The sequence below is a fragment of the Xiphophorus maculatus genome, chromosome 1 (genome assembly GCF_002775205.1).
Source record: "Xiphophorus maculatus strain JP 163 A chromosome 1, X_maculatus-5.0-male, whole genome shotgun sequence".
In the NCBI taxonomy this organism is placed as follows: domain Eukaryota; kingdom Metazoa; phylum Chordata; class Actinopteri; order Cyprinodontiformes; family Poeciliidae; genus Xiphophorus; species Xiphophorus maculatus.
The window spans coordinates 18,596,570-18,610,309 of NC_036443.1; the positions used below are offsets into that span (position 1 = coordinate 18,596,570).

Here is a 13,740-nt window from a genome sequence, read left to right on the forward strand (position 1 = left end):
TAAACAGCTCTCCCCTTTAAATATACAGCAGCCCCGTATATTTTCACATTCAGCTTGCTCTATTTGTCTTTTTTCTTAGTTGATATTTGTTGTATTATCTGCTGTTTTCCATCCCCAGGTGGCAATCCTCGTTCCATTCAGGAATCGTCACGAACACTTACCCATCCTACTGAGACACCTGGTGCCTGTGCTGCAGAAGCAGAGACTCCAGTTTGCCTTTTATGTCATTGAGCAGGTATGCACCCCCCCCTCCCACACACACACATATGCATGAAGAGAAACTTCTTTAAAACCATGCTTGGAAAAATTCCATGTGTTTTTCTGTCAGAAATGGCTGAAGATTTTTTTTTTATTCCCTTTTTTTTCTTCAGGGAGGAACAGAACCATTTAACCGAGCCATGTTGTTCAACGTGGGCTATAAGGAGGCCATAAAGGACCTGGACTGGGACTGTCTGATCTTCCATGACGTGGACCACCTCATGGAGAACGACCGGAACTACTACGGCTGCACGGACATGCCCCGACATTTTGCAGTCAAACTTGACAAGTACTCCTACATGTGAGTGTCCGCCCTGTTCCTTGTAGAGAGAAAAAAATTATATTATATATAATTATATATAATATATATATTATTATATGCGCAAAAAAATAAAGGGAACACTCAAATCACACATCCTAGATCTGAATGAAAGAAATATTCTCATTGAATACTTTGTTCTGTACAAAGTTCCATTTGCACAACAGGTGAAATTGATTGTCAATCAGTGTTGCTTCCTAAGTGGACAGTTTGATTTCACAGAAGTTTGATTTACTTGGAGTTATATTGTGTTGTTTAAGTATTCCCTTTATTTTTTTGAGCAGTATATATATATATATATATATACAGTACAGACAAAAAGTTTGGACACAACTGTGTGTCCAAACTTTTGGTCTGCACTGTATATATATAATACTGAATCTCTCAAATATGTGTTATTATCTCCCCCAAGGCTTCCATATAATGAGTTCTTTGGTGGTGTCAGTGGCCTGATGGTGAAGCAGTTTAAAAGAATTAATGGATTTCCCAATGCGTTCTGGGGCTGGGGAGGCGAGGACGATGACCTCTGGAACAGGTAGGAAAAACAGCACATAAAACACACAGACTCCAGCTTAGTGCATGCTGCTGTAGCACCAGGCTTGCTGCATTGTTAGCTTTGGACATTCTTACTAGATAAGTTAGGTAGGTCGGTCATAGAAGGCCTTTGTGTTGGCTGTTTTTTTTTCCTCCATGTGGCTCTTTGCTGCACAGCATTTCCCACCGCCCACACAGCACACAGGCAGCTGTACTGGGCTTCCAGTATAATCTGCTGACTTCAACTGATCGACTTATGCTTTTCTTTCTTTTTTTTCCTTTCCTGTCAAGAGAGCCTCTTTTGCATGCAGTGACTGGACAAACAAGCGCCAATATCATGTTATTGAAAACTGTAACACGATAGCACAGTGGTTTATGGAAATGTCTCAGTGAGCGCTAATATTGAAAACCTTCTATTTAACTGTGTAGACTACTGGTTTAAAATCATTAAATTTGTTTGCACAGGGTGCAGTTTGCCAATTACAGTGTAAGCAGACCATATGGAGACCTGGGACGCTACATGTCTATTCCGCATCACCATCGTGGAGAAGCCCAGTTCCTGGGAAGGTGGGTGTTCAAATACACATAGCTCATTTCCAAAGGCAAAATCCACCAGACAGCGTTTGGTTAAAGAAGGAGTTGATAACTCCAGTGAGGCTTACACTCATGTGATGTAAGCCAGTCACATGAGAAGGCGAAGTGGTGACTTTGAGTGAATTTCAACTCATTTAAAGACTTTTCATGTGACGTGTTTGAATGCTGTGGGGCTGGATTCATATGTGACATAAAATGAGCAGGAACAATTGCTATTTTGAGAAGGTTTAAGAAGAGTTAAGTTACATTTTTTATTCTTTTGAAAACAAAAAAATATATTTAAAACAATGCACGGTTTCCAAAACTTAAAATCCATAATTCCATGAGAACAGTCTGTATCACCTTTCACTACAATTACAGCTATCAGCCTTTTGGGGTACAGTGGATCCCCACCTATTAAAGGCTCAGTACTAGTGAATTTTTATGTGCAACATCAGACAAAATTATTTCCGCATTTTTTCTGCAATATTCGAAAGAATATGCAGATTGGAAATAAACGTTAAAATACCTTGCTTCTGCAGTAGTGCTAAGACAATTTCCACTGAATGTATTAATGAACATTAAGGTATGTTTGGTGTTTTAACTATTTAATTAGGCAGTTATAGCTTTTATAGAGGCAGTTTCACGTATTCATGGATTTTTAATATTTGGGCCTGACCGTGGTTCCTAGCTCCGGGGAATACCAGGGAAACCATTGTATGTCTTCCTACTTTTTACATCTAGAGAGTGAATTGTTTTGCTTATTCTTCTTTGCGGTGTAACTTAAGAACAGTGAGACTGGATGGAGATTGTGTGTGAATACAATCGCACACAATGACACAAGTCTTAAAACAGATTCTCATTAAGATTTGTTGTTTTTTTTTTTTTACCTTGACTAGTCTAATCTAGCATTTGAATATGTTTTCACCTTAACCATCCCATTTTATTACTGACTGGTCATTGGCATCCTCAAAGGTGCCATAGATGACAAAAATGTAGCTCTCCTGTACCTCCTCCAGACTAATCTCTAATCGTTTATCTTCTATCTTTCCCTTCACAGTTATGCTTGACCAATGTTAGTCTGTCACATTAAATCCCTCTAAAATACCTTAAAGTTTGCAATTGAAGCATGACAAAATGTGGATAAATTCTTGAGGTCTTTCTCACATTGGACCTTTAACTATTTCAGCTAATCTATACCAGTTTGTTTCTCGACATTGTTTCCCAGTTCTCTGTTGTATTTCACCATATATTGCCTCTGTCTAATTGGTGCATGTACTGTTGTGGTTTTCTGCTGTTCAGATGATTGATTTATTTTGCTTCTGTTTTTGTTTTGTTTTTACTCACAGGTATAGTCTACTACGTCACTCAAAGGAGAGACAGAAAGTGGATGGTCTTAATAACCTAAACTATTCACCCCTAATTTCAAGAAGTCGACTCTTCACCAATATCACAGTCAGCTTGAGCAGAAAGCTTGCACCTGTGGCTGACTACTGACGTAGGCAGAGCTGGACTGCAAAAACACCTGGGAATCAAAAGTCCTTTAGGACATCAGCCATATCTCACCAGTCGCAGCACTGCTTAGGACTTATTTAGTTTTTTGTTGTTTTTTTGCTTTGTTTTGTTTTGTTTTGCTTTGTGTTTGTTTGTTTGTATGCAAAAACAGAAAAAACTGAAATGGAGACTCAAATTAGCAGATTTGATAAATCATCTTTAAAAAAAAAAGAAGTAGGGATAAATGCTGCACTTATTCGTGCCACAGTTCATTACTCTTCATCTGGGCTTGTGTACACGTCAGTCTCCACATGCCTTTTGCACCATTTTGGCCTTCAGCATCCCATTTGTCAAGTTTGTTCCTTATTTTCTCTTTTGATTAGCTCCGCCCTGAGCTGTTGTGCTTGACTACAGAATTAGGTTACACATTCAAGCACACACACACACACACACACACACAGGCCACACACACACACACAGGCCACACATGTATGCACACAGGATTATGTACTTGCATGTGCTGACATGGGGGTGGGGGGGCGTTGGAGCTTAGATCTTTGATTTTAGTTTTGCTCTTCTGATTTCATAAATGCAGTAAGCCTGTGAAAACATTTGCATGTGCACACAACCCTTACAGCGCCACGCAGCGACTTCAGTTGAGTGGATTCATGCAGCTGGTTCTGCAATAGGAATGCCAAATCTAAAAGTAAAGATAGATAGAGAAGATGATATATTGTGCGAGAAATAGTTTATTCCAAGTAAAAAAAAAATAATTATTTCCTTAATCATTCGTATTCCGTCTTGTGAACATACCATTTAAAGACTGTGATGTTTGTGTTTGCGTTGTTTCATTGAATGTTCTGGCTGCCTGCTAATGGCTGTATGTTGGAGTGCAATGCTCATCCTGTTAGCAATAAGCTGCAATATCAGACAGCAGAACTTAGCCCTGACTTCCTTATTGTACAGATGCAATAGCATGGGTGCTAGCATTCCCTTGTTGGACTAAAGAAAAGGTGTGACTGCGTATGCAAACCTTAAATTGAGCTCAGCTTTGCTTAAGCAAAACGTGGCGCCCCCTTGTTTTTGTTTTTTTTTTTTTTTTCCCAGAACTCACGTCTGCCTTGTGTCTACATCTGTGTGTGAGTGAGGGCAAGCTATGCAAATGGCCTGCATGCGTCTGGTCGCCAGGAAAGGAGGAGACGTTGTCTCCCAACTCTTGTTTGGCCGACTTTAGACCTCACTCTGTGTGCAGCGTGTAAATCTAGGTCAGAAAGAAATAGGTGCAGGTCTATTTTTAGACGGTCTTAATGTTTACTCACCTTCAATTTTTTTTTTACAGCACAAAACTGGAGGTTGCAGATACTTGACTTGTGTCACCATCACTGGTGTTTACAGAATCTCAATACTTGTCTAGTGTTTGTAGCCAGCCTTCCTCCGCCCAGGGTGCTGCAAGCATCTTATCTGTTCAGCAACCCTTTTCTGGCTGCCTTTTTTGTTAAATTGACCCTTATTTTCTCGCATTGGAAAAAAAAAGATGATCTGATTGGGAAAAAAAAGATGATCTGAATGATGGTGTTGTGTGATTACTACTGATTGGCTTTATGTCCAAGCTTTTCTTCGTCTAAATCAAACTTTGAAGTGTTGATCTATGTAGAGATTTTTATTTTTATTTTGGAGAGGCATGCTGCCTGACACTGTGCTATGACACACACTGACAGTCCTCTCAAGTTACACAGCAGCTCCTCTCTGTTTGTTTAACAGTGTTCGTTTTTGGGGTCAAATATCCCCAAACCAATGTAGTTCCATTTTTAAGATATCACACAGACATATACTCTTCACTGTCTTCTTGTCATGCAGCTACATCATTTCACACAAATCGCCTTGTATACATTTCTAAACATGTTTCTCCTAGGAGGCATGTACGTAATCGAAAAAGAAAAAAAAACTGTTGGATTTCAACGATAAAATACAAACTAATAGGGGCTGGCCCTCTTGTCTATTTATTTGACGAATTACTTACTTTTAATTGTTCAGTTTTTATTTTTCTTGCGGGTTGACGTGATGACTTAGGAAGTGACAGACTGTGTTAGATGCACTGAAACATAGCTGTGTGTAGTAGTGTGGGATTCTGAGGTTCGGTTCTGTGTAAATGGGGGCAGTTCCGTTTCATTCAGACACAGATCTTATTTCTCTTTAGCAGCGGCGCCATTTGCACCGCCGTAATGAGATGAAATGAAATGGAATGGCACCCATATTGTAGCTTGGTGTTATTACTCTTCTGAGCAGAGGTGTTGGAGGAGGCCATTTTGTGTGATAACCACAGGAAGAGCAAGACAGAGTTTTAAAAATGCTAGTGGACTCTTTCTTTCACTGATCACCTCCATTACACTGATGATAATCAATGGTACTGACCTTCCACAGCTCCCTTTGGGGGACGTACTTACTGGAGCCAATTTTACCAGGACATGATGTGATACTGAGTGGCAAAAAAACATTATTGAGACTTCTGGCTCTTTCATTTAGTCTATTCATCATGTGGGCTAGATACTATTATGATATCATTCAGTGAATTTATTCATGCTGCCATGTTAAACTAACCCATGTGTGAATTGTTATGCTAGCAGATCTCAGTAGTGCTTACACCCCTGTTCAAATACAAGGTTTCTGCTGATTAAAACAATGAGGCATTCTAAATTACTTTACTAAAAAAAAAAAAAGTCTGCAAGGAGCATGTCACATCTTAATTTGCTCCAAATCTACTATAAATTAGTCAGACTGTGAGGACATTTCTTATCCATGTTCCATCTCCTGTGATTCCTTATATTTTCTGTCACACTTACAGTAGTTGTGGATTTGGTCATTCAAAAACTTAGTGAGGTATTTTTCCTGTTGGTTTTGAAGTACGCTTAGAATCACATTACTGTTGGAAAAATGAAATCTATCCTCATCTTCTGCTTTATAGCAAAGTTAATCGAAACTATGAATCATGTTCTCGTCCACCTTTGCCAAAAAACAAATGGAAGAAAAGATCCCCCAGAGTATGATGTTACCACCACTGTGCTTCAGTGTGGTGGTGTGTAGTTGTGGTTGTTCTAAATATCTTTAGCAGCACAATAGTCGAAGTTTTGAACTATGAAACATTTTAGGAGACATTGGTATTACAAAAACAAACATTGCACATATGGAGAATACTCTTTTCAAATGTGGAGAACAAGCAATACCAGCCAGAAATTCTTGCAGCACCTTCAGGGTTGCTGTCAGGGTATTGGTATCCACAGTGACAAGTTACCATCTTGGTATGTCTTCGATTTTGGAGAAATATCCAGATTTTGTTACGTCTACGGTGCCTCTTTATTTTCTCCAATCAGTGAAGAGTTTTTTCACAAGAGTACATATAATTTTCTGACTGAGTTTGGGTTCTTTCTAACTTCTTCACAAGATATTGAATAGCTATTGCTCCTTTAACTTAAATCCCACAGATGTAAAAGAATCCCATCAGGACATCTGACCTCTGTTTCACATTATCAGAATCACAATAGCCAATGGCAGATTTGAACCTAAAATGAATGAAAGCTGAAACTGAATCAAAAATATGCTTCATCAAAGTATTGAATTAAGGACGCAAACTTAAGTAAAATCAGTTTTGTTTCTTGAAATCACTGCAACCTGGAATTTTAACAGTGGTGTTTACACTTCAGAGACGATCTGTGTGTTTAGAAAGAGCTGTGGCTCATTTTCAGAAACGAATCATGCAAACCTCCTCGCTCCAGATTACGGAGGTGCCCAGTGGAAGTTAGGGACAGTAGCAAGCAATTGTGTTAAGTTTTCTATTCCATGTGTGTTTGAGTGAAATGGCTAAAACCTTTCAGAGGTGCAACCATCCTCCATATGAACCTTCTTTTCAAGTTTTTTATTTTTTTTTTGTATTTTTATGTTTTGGATTTTGTTTACCAGCACTGATATGAAGTTTTTCTTTCCTGGTAGTGAACAGCTGGCAAGTTCTCCGCGTAGTTCCTCACATTTACATGATACGCTGTATATTATCTCTAAACACAACTATATATATATATATATATATATATATATATATATATATATATATATATAAACTTTCATTGCTTTAAATTAAACTTAAAAGCTAAATGGACATATAGCAAAAGCCAAATGGTTTTCAGTGTGTGTGTTCAGGTGAAGATTCAGACTGTGACACCCTCGACCTAAAGAGGCCCTCTGCTTTTTCAGAGTCAGTATTAGGCTCTATGTTCACCATACACGATAGGCAGCCGCATCAGCTCTACACTTTCGACACTTATTTTCTTTGGAAACTACTGAACAGCTTTGGCCACTAGTTTACTCACCAGGGACTTGTGTTTAGAATGGTAAATATTTGATTACAGTGTGAGGAGAGCAGGCACAGACTCTCTAAAGAGGCTTCTTCATATCTTAATCTCACCTGTCCTAATCCGTTTTGTGCCAGTTTAAATGAAGGGACCATTTTTTGGGCGTCTGACAAGACTGGCAGCCTTAAAGCTTTTTAATTTATTGCAGTTTTTTTTTTGGTTCTGTTTTTTTTGTTTGTTTGTTTGTTTGTTTTTTCACTTGAGTTTTTATTTTTTATAAGCAAGAATATTTAAATTGAAAAAGAAGTGCATATCAAGAAAATGATCATTGTAAATATCGTTGTTGTGTGTAGTGTTTTAGAAATTCTATTAAGGTCTTAAATCACTACAGATGCTAGCATAAAGAACAAGGCTTCAGGAGGGCGGGGAGGGACGGGGGGGGGCGGTTGGCTCGGGGTTTATCTGGTGCCATTTAAGTGCTAGTGGAGCTTACACATCAATGTTTTTACATCACTGCTTCCAAGCACAAGCTGTTTCTTTTCTTCTTTTTGAGAAAAAAAAAAATTCCATAAGATTTAAAATTTCTCTCATAATCGCAGAATTTTGCACTTCCAGTGTCTCCACCATGCTTAACTTGCTGTGGCAAACGCGAGAAGCGTATCATGTTGTAAATCGGCACGGATTCTCGCACGTGCAGAATGTCCGTGGGACATCTCTAAGTGTGATGGCATCTGAGTTTAGGTGGAGGTCACAGGAAAGCGCTGCAAGATAGTTTGTTTTTTGTTATTTATTTAAGCCAAAAAAAAAAAAAAAAGAAGTCTTACATCGCAAAGTAACAAAGGCACCCAAACCAGCGACACAATCCACATAAAAATAATCACGGATATTTTCTTTTTTGTATGAACTATTTAAGAAGAAAAGGAGACAAGATATCTAAAATATCTTCAAAATATTTATTCTTTGATTGTAAGGAGAGACCCGTCTCCTTGAATTGAAGCCATTCGAAGCCACTTGTCAAAACTTGATGTCAGCCTTATGTGGATCTGTTTGTGTATTGGCATATTATCATTTGATTATTGAAATTTGTATGATGGAGATTTTCTTTTATACCATCATTGTTATTGTCAGAAGTACACCAATAAAATGGAAACTTGTAAAGTCTTTCTGCACATCTTATTTTTATTTTAAGAGCGGGTGTTTTTTGTTTGTCTGTTTGTTGTCCGTTAGTGTGTAGAGTTCCCCAAAACCCACACTGTGGGTTCTGGGGAATAGATTCACCTATTAAATGCTGTGGAAAAAATTATGTGGTTTTAACTTAAACTGTGCAGATTGTTCACACATATGCACACGCATACATGTGCAACTTCCTGTTAAACTGATGTTTAGGTTTCACTTCATTGCTCAAACTAGGAACTATACATGCAGTGACCACAAGTGGGGACATAAGCTGCCAGTAATAGCTAAAATAGGAGTATTAAAATCTCATTTGAACCATGCTCTCCATTGAAGCCTGGTTGGATAATGGGGGGTGATTATGGTGGAGTAGATGCAAAACTTAAATGTTCCATAAAGCTAATTTAAATACATTACAGTGATATATGTCAGGATCCCCATTTCACTTAGTTAAGAGGAGTGCATGCTTGTACAGTCACTGAGGAGCTTTGCAGAGATATTAACAGCATCACTTCCCCTCTTAGACGACCTAACAAAGGTTTGTTTGTCTCTGTTCTTTTGGCTCAGAGACACAGCTCTTTTTAATCCAGTTTATAATAAAATGTCCCCCTTCTTGGGAACAGATTCCTGTCGACTTTGCGAACTCTCTATAATTGTCCTATTCAACACCCATGTCGCCTCATAACACCCCTGAAAGGAACCACCCCCTCACCAAGCACACACATCCGGACCCAGAAACAGAGGTGACGCTTGTTCTTGTCCTGCAGCCCGTCACCCAGTGAGTAAAATAAAACGCAAAACGAAATGCTTTCACTAGAGTTCACTTAAGATTCATTGAATCAGAGGAGCTCCGGCCCTGTGGCGTTTAGCACATTAGATGCGCATCTCTGCTGGTTAACGGAAGTGACAGCTAATGATTTAATTACGCTCTCGGAAAAGAAAATGCTATGTGGCAGGGATTGGACACAATGATGCTGCTTTGAGAATATTTGCAGGAACTATGGATCCTTCCCCACGATAAGTTTAAAACAAAAACATGGAAAAGGCTATTTATCTATAAATGAGAACTGTTAAGAAACAGTACGGCATGTATTTCAAAAAAAAAAAAAAAAAGAACTTGATAAAGACGAAGAAGCCCAGTGCAGCTACATCTTAATGGAATCTGGGAAACATAAGGCTGTGGCATGCTTGCAGCAGTATCACTTAGCTGTCAGCCACACACAGAGGGCAGCTCTTAAGATCTCAAGAGTTTCCTTGGCATGTGTGTAGAGACATGCAAGGACACACACACATGCATAACCATTATGAATCATCCACGCACATCCCTGGAGTGTTGTGCCACTCAGAGGCTTTGATATGATCTGTGGCGCCTCAGCCTTTGTGCACCGCTTGCGTATCTGTTTCAGTCCAATTCTCCCTACAGGACGCCTCAGACCGAAACCTGCATCAGGATCTTCAGAATTTGTAGCTTTCAGTTGTGCCGAATAATTATCCCTCCCTTTCTCTCCACGTCCTCTGTGCTCCTTCCCTTGTGTATAAAGAAAGAAACAAACACGTCTTCGAGTTTCCCATAATTTAAGGCTTTCTGTTTACAATCTGCAATAAAGTTTGAAGTTTGAGTAGAAGATGTAGCATTTGGTTATTTGGCTGGGAAAGAAAATTATATATTGACTATCAGCAGCTTGCATCAGTCCTCCAGATTAACATGTACTCTGCAGGATCTAGGAGGGTTTCCCTAAACTTAGGTCATATGGGTCACATTTTTATCGACTTAAAGTCAATTGTTTTCTTGATTTGGTCTTTCACTAGTCTTGATGACCTGTCCATTTAAAGCAAGCGTTTTAAAACAGCCGATTTTCTTAAACACACAGGTCAACAGCCCTCTAGTGTGGGAATTCCCCAATCTTTTTCCCTTAAGTAATGACGCATACCTTTTGTTAAAGTTGCCAAACAGGTAGATCAGACATAACAATTGCACTGCTACCCTGCTCTATTTCTTCACAGAGACTTGACAGAAAGTCTAAATTAGTTTTATAAACAAAATATAACATAAGAATTTCTAGCTGGTAAAACCAAAGCATATGTATGTATGTCAAACATGACATAAAGAATTGGCAACTAATTTCTTTCTGAATGATTTGAAAGGTTCACTAAAACTACCCACTCTTCCACAGAGCTTAGGTGAAGGCTATCTTCAAGAACTGTTTTTTATGCTGACCAAGCCTAACGAAAGTTTGTTTAAACAGAATAGAAGCAAAATACACCCCCTTTTAAACAACAAAAATAAAGTAAAATGTTTATCAATTTAAAAAAAACCATTTGTTGGTTCATCACTGTCAATAAACTACAAGTCTCTGAGGTTGGAGGGCCTTTGTGGCATCTAGTATTCTGGTTGGTCCACTCCAATCATTATTACTTTCAGCAATCAACTGTATTTCTTTCTGAAGGTACATTAAAAATACACTTTTATTTTAAAAGCAAAAAAAAGTGTGAAAAAGCTCTTGACTTCCTATTTCTTAGAAGCTGTGACTATAGCATGACTTGAAGTTGATGTTGTGGCGAGATAAAGATGAGGGGAGCTAAATAATTCTGCACTGAACATGAAATGTAACTCAGAAATTTGCCTGCATATCTGAAATGCTCTCTGAAGGAAGTCATTTCTAATAAAACCCAAAGCCACAGACTTTTTTTGAAAAGACTTTCATTTGGAAGCTACTTTAGACACCTAAATAAATCCCCCAAAATCCCAAAATTACACTTTAGTTGTTTTGTTGTCTCATTACTATTTTATCTTTCACAGAATGTGAAAACGTGTAGAATTTGCTGGACTGAATGTTGCAGCTGACATAAATTCAAAGACCCTTGCTCTCATGTTGCATTAAATCATGTTTCATTAACACAGAGCAACAATGCCTCGTGGCACTCTGTATGTAAACACAAACAAGAAAGGAGAGAATGCAACAAAACTAGTGTAGGCCACATGATTTTGGCATTACATAACCATTTATCATTATTTAGCATTAGAAAAAAAAATCTGCTGCCTCCACCTTTCCCCATATGCACTTCCTTTTCATCACCCTCTCTGCCCCTTCATGCTGCATCTTCTCCAGGTCACAAACAGGACAAACCTTTGTGTTATGCCTCTTGCCATGGTTGGCAGGAAATCCAGCTGCTTCAGCCCCCTGGGGTTTAAACCTTTGCGGCTGCTGCTAGCCCTGCTTTAGCTCGCTTGTTTCTGAGACTTAGCGGGAAAGCGTTTTCTTTTCTGAAGCATGTGTTGTGGCTCTCCTGTCAGGACACGAGGCGTACAGCTGAGAAATGAGGAGGCTGTAAACACATCTATACTTCCACCTCCCACGTCGTTCATCGTGCTTGACACTGTTGTGCTTTCTGTCTTGGTGTCCATCCTTTGGCACCCCTGTCTGGCCCGCTCTTGTCACATCCCTGTCTGTCAGCGGGAGTATTCCTCGTCAGTGAGTCTGCCTTGTTCTCTCAGCTTGCCTCTTTCTCAGCTGACTGTGACATGCCCGCTCACTCTGCTCTGTGTCCTTCTGACTGCATCTCCTCGTAGTGTTCCTACAGCACATATAATCATCTGTCTTCAACCCCCTGTTAAAATGCTCCACTACTTTAAAATCCAATCCTTCTTGCTAAAGCATCAATTAACAGGAGGGCCCTCTCTTATTTAGAAGCACAGTTTCTTCCACGGTAAGTGGAAGAGTAATTGTGATATTGCAAAAAAAAAGAAAAGAAAAAAGAACCCACTGGGCAAAAACCAAGCATGACTAAAGCAAGTGAAGACGATGCAACTGTCACAAACAATTACTAACAGAGGATATTTACATTACTCAGTCGACTAGAATCTTAACCAGATTCCAGAAATCAAATCTAGTCTTGATTATGACTGCTGAAAGTAACAGACTCTTCACTTGTGGTAAACGTACACTAAGGTGGACTCCAGCAACAAATTAGGTAGCGTCTGACGACAACTTAAAAATAATGAAGTAAAATGTTTTGTTCTACCTTTCAAAGTTAGATTTTTTAATTTGGCTTTGTCACATAAATTTACATTAAAATACATTATTGTTTGATTCTGAAAATAAAAGGAGTAGAAAGATGATGCAGAGTACTGTAACCAGAGCAATTGAGTGGCAATAAATGTTGCCCCAACAAAAGTGAATGTGGGGAAAGTTTGATATTTTAGTGTGGCTAAATCCTAAACTTCCCATGCTAATTTCAGGTAGCATGGGAAGGTTGCTAAAAGACAAACATCCAAGTAGATTCTGTAAGGAGATGAAAACATTCCTCCACATGTTGAGATATATAAATCATGACAGAAGTGCTGTAGCTTGCCCACACATCAGGTCTGTATCCCCTTTCTGTATATCTATATTTTCTTTTTCCATTGACCTCAGCCTCCTACATCTGCTCCATGTTTTGCTTCCAGCACTGTCTTTTTTTTATGTACAGCCTCTGGCTTTCATTATGCTGAATAACTTTATCCTGTTCTGGTTTCCGTGAAATGTTGTCTTTTAAAGCTATGTGCTGATGGCCCACAGAAGACCTGCTGACGGAGCTTTTGGCCTGCAAGAGCAGCTAAATTTCACATCTCGCTTCCTTGCTTGCTTCACTCATTGATGTAGAATCTCAACTGTTGATGTGGCACACATTGTAATATCTCTCACATTTTCACCTCATGCCCTTATTTGGGCTGAGTCTGCTTGATGCGATTACCGTCTCGTGTAGTGACAGTTTGTTGTTTTTTGCAAGATGCTCCCTAACTGTTTGAGAAACATTGAGTGAGTACAACTTCCTGCGTGTTTTAATTTATTGGAGTCTGTGACAGCTGTGCAGCCGTTCCTAAGATTCTTCTGGCCCATATGCCGCACAGTGTATATTAATGACATATTTCTGGTCCCTATTACCTTCTGACAGGCAGTTAATTAATAGAAGATGCTGCGTTCTCAAACTGTACGATGATATTATGTGAAACCTGCAGTAAGTGCAACCTGACAACTGGCTTTGCTGTAATTCCCACCATATTTACAG

The 13,740-nt window shown here is 39.0% G+C and overlaps 1 protein-coding gene across 1 annotated transcript in view; it reads left to right on the forward strand.

The window, feature by feature from the left end:
* b4galt5 (beta-1,4-galactosyltransferase 5) overlaps positions 1-7,177 on the forward strand; it is a 43,253-nt gene extending 36,076 nt beyond the window's left edge. Inside the window, exons 5-9 of the mRNA XM_014469743.2 lie at positions 119-235; positions 372-559; positions 990-1,112; positions 1,577-1,678; positions 3,034-7,177. Of these exons, the coding sequence (XP_014325229.1) occupies positions 119-235; positions 372-559; positions 990-1,112; positions 1,577-1,678; positions 3,034-3,181 (678 nt within the window). The 3' untranslated portion in view covers positions 3,182-7,177. The remainder of the gene's footprint in view (positions 1-118; positions 236-371; positions 560-989; positions 1,113-1,576; positions 1,679-3,033) is intronic.
* Positions 7,178-13,740: the final 6,563 nt, after the last annotated feature.